Here is a 9,469-nt window from a genome sequence, read left to right as displayed (position 1 = left end):
TTTTTAAGATTCATTTAATAAAAAATTATTATAAGCATAACCATAAATCATAACATGAAAAATAGTTAGTTACAAATTGAATACATTATAATAATTAATTGACTCAAAGATTTTCAAGAAGAGTAATAAGATTTCCACATGAATCCACATGTTTTCTGGATCTAGCTCCGACATCGTCATGATAATATATAGCATTGTGAATAATTCTTAACCGTTCTTAAATTTCTTTTTAACCAAATAGTTCACCATAAAATTATAAAGATAAAGACTCAATCTTCTTAGTCTAACATTTTTAATTTTTAGTTCTTTAGTTATCTCTTTTTTATTGAATTGAATGAAAAGTATTGAAGATATTTACTAGAGTAAAACGATAAAGATAATTATCAAAAAAGAATAAGAGTTTGAAAACAAATAATGACTCTTAGTTACAATGATATAGGTATTTTCTTACTATTATAATGAAGATAAGTTTTAAAAATTTTGAAAACATAATAAGTGGAAGAGATTATATATGATTGTATATTTGATAGAAAATATGTAATTAAATTAATTTATTTTTTTTAAGTAAATGAAAGTATTTTTTAGATCATGTTATAAATAATGAAATTTGATTAATTTTTTTCTTGTATCAAATATGTTTTGTTTTGATTTTTCAAAAATAAATTAAAAATCAAATAAGTTAAGTCTTCTCAAGTGTACTGCATATGATTATAAAGTTTGACAGTGAAACTAAATATAAAAAGAGTAGAGGGACAGTTTAGGCCCTCCAAGTTATTGACGATTTTGCATTTTTATTTTGTTATTTCTTTTATAAATTTTAAAATCTTAAATTCTTTTATCAAGATTATTGACCTAAGAATAGAGTATTGAGATGGAGCGAAATAGGGAAATTGAATGAAATTGAATGAGCGGTATCATGTTATTAATTGAAAAAGGGGAAATGGTAAAGGAAAAATATAAATTTTATTGTATTTTTCATTCAATCGGATTACACCACGTAATTGTCCCACTTAATTCTCTTTTTAAGTAAGGAAGGGTGATTTTAGTAAAATTCTAACTTAAAACTTTTAATTTCTTTGTATAAAGTTGTGTTATTCTATTTTTATATACGGATGACTTTACTATTGATCACAAAATTTTATAATTTATTTTTCTTTTCTCTACATTTTCTTTTCAAAATACCTTCATGATATTTCATTTGTATTGTGTTTATTATGTTGAACTGTTTTTTTCTTAATTATTAATTTTATCACTCAATTTATTTTATTTTTATTGTATAGTAAAATATATTTATTTTATAATTATTGTCCATTATATTCACTATGAAGTATATAATTAATTATTTTTTAATTCAATAATAAAACACATGAACTCATATTTTTAAAATCGTTGATTAAAATATATTTAATAATAAGGGTGAGCAAATGGATAAAATCAATCCGTTTTGTCCGATCCGTATTAAATTCAAACTTAATTTATCCAATCCGTAATCCAAACCATTTTATTAATTAATACGGATTTGATTGAAAATGGTTTGGATAATCCAAACTAAAAAAATATTTATATATATCAACTTTAAAATTAGTCAACAATTTTTTTTTTAATTCGAATTTATTATTATTAAATTTGAATTTGAAAAAAATAATAAAAAAAAAATAATAATAATAATAAAAATAAATATCGTTGTTAAAGTGATGATAAGTAAAATATATATTATATTGAGATGAAATTTAATTTAAAGAAAAATAAATTAAAAAATATAAATTATTTAGATAGTTTGGATAATTTGGATAATCCCAATCCAATCCGATTTAATTCAATCCGATCCGATCTCAATCCAATCTGAAATATCCAATCCGAATTAGTATTTAGGATTCGAATTACATTGGATTTCGGATTAATCCACCATACTCACCCAGCTTAATTAAATGTATTACTTAATTTTTATAAAGTTAAATCAAACAAACATCAATATTTTAAATTATCAAACATATTTTATGGAAAAAAGTATTATATGATTATTTTAAATTAGTTAAATTTTTTATAATATATAAATAAAATATTTTTTTTATTCAATTTACTTTCCATGCAAAATGTAAAAATATGCTGAATTTTTCTTTGATAGTTAGAAAAAAAAAAAGTTAAAAAAATATTTGTGTCCTCTCCAATCTATATATATGAGTGTGGTGTTACATCTATGAAGATCATCATCACTTTCTTCTTCTCTTTGAACTCACTCTCAAGATGACTCTAAACTTGCAGACATGGCCTGAGCCAATCGTGAGAGTTCAATCCTTATCAGAGAGTGGCATCTTCAAAATCCCTGAAACTTACATCAAACCACCATCTCAAAGGCCATCTCTTAATCAATCTAAGCCCTCGATCTCGCCGGATTCAACTCGAATCAACATTCCGGTCATCGATATCTCCGGATTGTTCTCGGCTGAAGCCAGCCTCCATGCAGACACTCTGGATCTCATCGGTTCGGCTTGTCGGGACTGGGGATTCTTCCAAGCTGTTAACCATGGCGTGCCGGTGGAAATGCTTAGGAATACTAGGGAGACTTGGCGTGAGTTTTTTCACCTGAGAATGGAAGAAAAACAGGTATATGCTAATTCTCCTGTGACTTATGAGGGATATGGAAGCAGGCTTGGAATTGAAAAGGGGGCGAAATTGGATTGGGGTGATTATTTTTTTCTTAATTGTTTTCCTGAAAGTATTAGGGACATGGAAAAATGGCCTCGGGATCCTGTTTTCTGCAGGTAAATAATCAAATTTTGATTTGCATGTACTCTACGTAAAGATAGAAAGTAGAAACTTACAAAATGTAAAAATTTATGAACACTTCTTTAACTTGAAGTGTCACAACACAAGTATTCTAAATGGTTAAATATATCTATCTATAATCTATATATATATAAACTAAATCAAATAAGAACTGAAATCAATAATGATATTAATTTGTTAGTGCTGAATTTTTATTTTTTTTATATTGTGTTTTCATAGTTAATATCAATCTAAATTTTTTGTATTTATCTTTTTTGTTTTGATTTTTTCCTTTTAGTTTTAATTTGTTGAGTTTTTTTATTTAGAATTATTTTTATAAGCCCGTGGATTAATAAAATGGTATGGTCATTTTATTTTAATATATTTTGATTAAATTTTAAAAAGTTGTATAGTTAGGTGATGGAGTTCAGATTTTGTAATCTTTTGAAAAATAAAATTATATGTATTTTTGTTTTGAGCAAAAATATATAACTTTTTTTTGAAAAGTATGGTTAATTAGATATTATTACAATTTAAATTTATAAATAAATTGTTAATTGCATGTAATAAATTAAGATAAGAAATCACTTATTTACTTGAACATCTATATTTTTTTTAATTTGAACAAAAATGTGATTTATGTAATATCACAATTTTGATAAATAAATTAGTGAGATAGAAATAATTAAATTATATGGCTTTCATTTCATACAAAAATAACCCAATTAGTTTCCTAAATTTTGTATACAATAAATTTAATGAATTTGTACTCTTTGATGTTTGTTTATTGGTTTTAGGGAATATAGTCAAGAAATGGTTAAATTGGGGGGGAAATTAATGAGGGCTTTGTCATTAATCCTTGGGTTAAAAGAAAACCATTTACAAGATGCCTTTGGTGGAGAAGATTTCACTGCTTGCTTGAGGGTTAATTTTTATCCAAAGTGTCCTCAACCAGACCTAACTCTCGGACTCTCCTCTCATTCCGATCCAGGCGGAATGACTTTTCTTTATCCCGATGAAAATGTCCCTGGCCTTCAAGTTCGTCGAGGTGAAATGTGGGTCACCGTAGAAACTGTCCCAAACGCAATTATTGTCAACATTGGGGACCAGATTCAGGTATATAATCTAATACCTAATAAAAACTATTATAACATTTAGCTAACTAAATTAGATTAGTTATGTTAAATATAATACAAAACTATTAATGTTTTTAATATAACAAGTTAAATAAAAAAGAACAAAACTTTAAAGACCGATGATATTGATCTTGATTTTAAAATGAAAGGTTCTAAGCAATGGGAGAATGAAGAGTGTGGATCATAGGGTGATGGTGAATTCGGAAAAGGAAAGGGTTTCTATGGCTTACTTTTACAATCCAAAGGGTGATATCTATATTGAACCGGTCAAGGAATTTCTGGCTAAGGAGAAGCTGAAGCCTCTTTACCCAAGAATGACATATAATGAGTATAGGCTATTCATTAGGATGAATGGACCTCGTGGAAAGTCTCAAGTTGAATCACATAAGTCACCCAATTAATCACTTTTCAATAATTATTTATCTATGTTGTGTTATTATATGTTTCCTAATCTCCTCAAGTTCCATCTATCTATCTTCATGACTATCTAAATTATCTTCAAGACAAAACAATAAGATATGGGTGTCTTTGTTTGGGTCTTTCTCATTTTATTTTATTTTTAAAACGGTTTATTTGTCATTTTATTAAAAATTTCAAAAGAAAAAAAAAAGACATAGCTCATTTGCTTTATTCTAACCACCTAGAATAATCAAATATTCGAAAATCAAATAGATAAGTCAAATGAATTACAAACAATCAAAAGAATCAATATTTTTAATCGTTTTCAACATAGTTAATTTTTACATAAGTTGTTGCCCTAAAAAATACAAAAGATATTTTAGAGGAATACAAGAACCGCATAAAAATGAAATTGTACTGAATTTTTGAATTTTGTGTGGGTGTTAATTAATTATGATGGAAAATGGAATTGGACGTGCCCATGTTGAAGATACTCCAACCAAAATATTTGTGTTCCAAAATTATCTTATATTTTTAATATAGAAAATTAGGCAAAAGGACAAGTGTTATACTCCTATAATTATATATTGTTATACCAAACCCCCTTTATGATATAATTTGGTATTAGATGGTCATACCAAGAAAAAAAACAATATTTATATTCAAATGTGTTAATTACCGGGCGAACTTCATCTATTCAATTAATGCATATATAATAATCCAACTACTTTGACAAAACATATTCAATTAATGCAAATATAATAATCCGACTAAGTCAAATTGGAAGATGATTGTATATATGCTAAAAAAATTATTAGTTGTGATCAATTTCTTGAATAGAAAAAAAGATTCCAAAATTAATTGAGTACAAAAAGTATTTTAGAGGGATTGTTCTACAAATATTAAAGAAAAGAATAACTACATCAGAAATGAAATTGCACTGAACCTAGTGTGAATGTTAATTAATTGCGATAAAGAATGGAGCTAGATATATATGCCAATGTTCAAGAAAATTCAATCAAAAAAATTGTGTTCGAAGATGATATTAGCGATTTTAATATAACTTTAAGTGTTAAATATGCATAAACAACAGTGCTATACAACCTTAATTATATCATCAATCAAACTCCCTATAAGATATAATTTGATATTCAATTGTCGTACCATTGAGTTGAGAAAAACAATGGTTATATTCAAATGTTTTGATTACCGAGCAAAATTATATAATCAACTAATACATACACTAATACATACAGTAAAAACTCGATAAATTAATACTCGATTATTTAAAAAACTCTCTAAGATAATATTTTTGGCCGGTCCCGACTCGGGGATAGGGTGCTAAATTAATAATTCGCTAAAATTATAAGATAATACATTTTTGATAATTTTTTAAACCCCACATAAAATATAAATTAATAATTCCTTATATATAGCATATTACATGAATGATTTATGGAAATTTCTTGAAAAATGACTCAATTGTTTTTTGTTTTTTTTTTTGAAATCAATTTCCCCTTGAATGTGGTCTCTAATTTTCCTTAGCATTGTAAAAACTTTTAGTGTTGTTTTCTCATAGCTCAACAAGAAACTGTTTAATGTGATTGCCGTTTTAATAGCTTCGTTTCACGAAGGGGGCTCCATTGTAGATCTTTCATCATCTTCTTTATCGATATCATCTTTATTAATTCCAATAACGCTTTCAATAATTTGTTCATCAGTCAACAACTGTGCAACTACATTTTCTTCTAGATAAATTAATACTCGATTATTTAATAAACTCTCTTAGATAATATTTTTGGTCGGTCCCGACTCAAAAATTGGGTGCTAAATTAATAATTCGCTAAAATTATAAGATAATACATTTTTGATAATTTCTTTAGACCCCATATAAAATATAAATTAATAATTTCTTATATATAGCATATTACATGAATGATTTATGAAGGTTACTTGAAACAAACCTGTTTAAGATTAAAACATGTAAATAATTACATCACTAAAGTAAAAATATAAAATAAAATACAAGACTGATTTCGTTAATAAAAAAACAAACATGTTTCATCAATATTAAAGATGTATTTCATTTTTAATGTCCATAAAATGATATATTGAACACAAGAAGCATAATAAGGTGGGAGATTGAAAGTTTCTTTCAAATTAGACCATTCATTTGATATATAGTAAATGCATTGTATACAATAATTAAGTGGAAGTTCAAAGGTATTTATAAACTAAATATTTTACTATAAATTAATAAAATATTAATTAATATATTAATTAATAATTATTAATTTATCGATTAATTAATAACTCTTTTAATTAATAAATTTTGGCGATAAAATATTTATATTGAAGCATGTGTTTAATTCATTATTAAAATACCTAAGTCAAGTTGAGTGATGATTGTATGTATATATGTTAAATAAATTATTAACTAAGAAAACCCAAAGTCTCAAAATTAATTTAGGACAAATTAAAGATATTTTAGAGAGAGATTATATGGGTATATATAGATGTTTAAAAAAAAATAAGAGAATCATATAATAAATGAAATTGCAATAAATTTAGTGCCAGTATTATTTAATTTTGATGGAAAATGTAGCTAGATGTACCAATGTTTGGGACACTCCAATCAAAAAAATTGTACGTATTCCAAAATGATTTTAGCATTTTCAATTTAGAATTTAAGTGTTATTTAACTAAAAAAACATCAATGTTATAACCCTTATAATATTCAATTGTCCTACCATTGAGCCAAAAAAAATATTAATATTCAAACATGTTTTAATCCTTAAAATATTAAGTCAAATTGAGAGGATGGTTGTATCCTAAATAAATTATTAGTTGTCACCAATTTCTTAAAGAAAATTAAGGCCCTAAAATAAATTGATTATCTAACGTTTGAAAAATAGAATATTTAGATTTAATCTTCTATGTATCTTTCTCATTCATGTATTTGTACGATGTTTTTGTTGTGGTTCGAATAAGTCTTAATCTTAATTGAATATTGAATCTTATGACTAGCGTTTCTTTCACGCATTTCATTTTATATATGAATTTATTTTTAAAACATGATAAACAAATTAAATTAAAGACATGTTTTAACATTAAAATAATAGATACATGCATAACATATGCATTATTGTTAGGAATAGATAACCCTCACCCCACGTCTCTTTGAATTCTATCCAAAATTATTGAACTGAAGCCTTGTTTTTGGTTAGGGAGGTAATTCTAGAAGGTTGATGCTAGCTTTGGTCAGCCCAAAAGGTGGTCCACCATATACAAAATATGAATGGTAGAACTCGAAGAAAAGAAACGATAACTCGAAAGTGTTCGCCTTAATGATCTAATTGTCGGGATAATGAATTAATAGAAGTCTCGAAAATGAGAATTGATAAATAAGAGATGTATAATGGATAGAAAATCTACTTTAAGGTAAGAAGTTAAGTTTTAATTATTATTTTTTCTTATTTTTTATTTTTAATTCATGTAAAAATGTAATGTTTGGATGGATGGATTTGAATGTGTTTGAATGAGTTTTTTTTTTTACTTTCATTTGGAACTACTTTTAAGATCACCAAATGTATATAACTTTTTAAATTTGAATTTTTTTGGGTAGTAAGTTATTAATTGTGATATCATTTACATTTAAGGTTTATTTTTTTTATTTTTTTATTAATGTACATATTTTTATGGTAATAAACAAACAATAAAATTTGAACACTTGTGACATAATATTTTAAAATAAAATTATAAAATAATAAATATTAATAATAATTATTATTATTACTTAAAAAACTACCTAACTTAATTGGTTAAACCACTGAAGTTCCTTCATATTTTCCTGAATAACATTCAACAAAAACTTCATTTTTTTGATAAGTAATTTCATGTTTTACAAACATTAAAATGAAACCTATTAATGTTTGACTTAAAATATTAAATGTCATAGATTTGATTCTCACTTAAATCGGTTTGATTATTAATGTGGTTTATATGATCTTAGTACAAAATAAACAACAAGACAAATAGTCAGCCGACTAGTTTTTGAAAAATGAGCTGTTTATTATGAATAATAATAATAATCCCAATAACCATAGAAGGTATCATGTCACTATTAATTGCTCTCCGATAATGCTAGTTTCAATTTTCAATGTCACGTTTTTTTTAATAAATAATTATTAGTTCAGATTTTCCTGAAAAAACCAAATTTGTCTTATAAAAGGAGTATTTTTTTTTTAAATATTCCGTATACAAATTCATCTTTATAAATATGAGTTATTATAATTTAACAATTAACTATGAGTCTCTAGGTAAGGATTATAAATTTTGACTTTTCGTGTTACTTTCCCTCTATTAAACTTAGCATGTGGATGTTTAAATTTTGGCTTTTTTTTTTTTTTTAAGTAGATTGATTGTTTTTAAAGTAACTATTAATTATGAATTATCAACCTCGAAAAAAATCAATAGCACATTGATCTTGTAGGAATGATTTAAATAGTTTACTCATGAACAATTGCATAATTCATAAACTTTTTTTTTTCTTTTAAAGTATGACATTTTTTCATTAGTCATAATCCTCGGGAAGATAATAAGAACAGACAAATTAATATTCTTCCATACAAATCAAGTGTGATACGATTCGTCACAAATTTAACTTAATAAAAAACATATAATCGAACATTTTTCTTGTTTTCATTAATGATTATTCCTCATTTTATTTCAGATGTGTTTGTTGATATTTTGAAAACCTCTTTTATGTTAATATTGTAATTGAGTTTAAATGATTGTTTGGTCATTTATATTGTATTAATGTTTTATAAATAATATATATATATATATATATATATATATATATATATATATTCCAAAAACTTATAATAATGTTCATTTAGAATTACAAAGCCATCTAGTCCTATGACTTTATTATTATTATTTTTATCTATATTATAATTCCAAAAAATCAATAGAATGGCCTACTATAAACTTATACTAAAGATCATTTAGGATTACAAGTGCATGTGCATCTAGAACTATGACTTTATTGTTTTTATTTATTTGTATATATTATAATTAAAAAAATCAACACAATGGCCAACTTAATATAATATATAGCACATTGAACTTGTAGGAATTATTTAAATAGTTTATTGAACTTTTAC

General features: G+C 25.0%; 1 protein-coding gene across 1 annotated transcript; it reads left to right on the top strand.

Moving 5' to 3' along the window:
• Positions 1-2,244: 2,244 nt before the first annotated feature.
• LOC124917306 (jasmonate-induced oxygenase 2-like) lies at positions 2,245-4,343 on the top strand. Its single transcript, XM_047457763.1, has 3 exons — positions 2,245-2,762; positions 3,564-3,882; positions 4,052-4,343. The coding sequence occupies exons 1-3, from the start codon at positions 2,245-2,247 to the stop codon at positions 4,301-4,303; spliced, it is 1,089 nt and encodes a 362-aa protein (XP_047313719.1). The 3' UTR covers positions 4,304-4,343.
• Positions 4,344-9,469: the final 5,126 nt, after the last annotated feature.

This window comes from Impatiens glandulifera, unplaced genomic scaffold (assembly GCF_907164915.1).
Source record: "Impatiens glandulifera unplaced genomic scaffold, dImpGla2.1, whole genome shotgun sequence".
NCBI classification, from domain to species: Eukaryota; Viridiplantae; Streptophyta; class Magnoliopsida; order Ericales; family Balsaminaceae; genus Impatiens; species Impatiens glandulifera.
The sequence above is the reverse complement of the archived record's forward strand: the minus strand, read 5'-3'. Positions and strand labels throughout refer to the sequence as shown.

Excerpts from the sequence above, each read along its gene's own strand:
- LOC124917306 (XM_047457763.1), top strand. The coding sequence starts at position 2,245 with ATGACTCTAAACTTGCAGACATGGCCTGAGCCAATCGTGAGAGTTCAA. Across the intron at positions 2,763-3,563 it reads CGGGATCCTGTTTTCTGCAG|GGAATATAGTCAAGAAATGG; the intron begins GTAAATAATCAA and ends TATTGGTTTTAG. Across the intron at positions 3,883-4,051 it reads ACATTGGGGACCAGATTCAG|GTTCTAAGCAATGGGAGAAT; the intron begins GTATATAATCTA and ends TTAAAATGAAAG.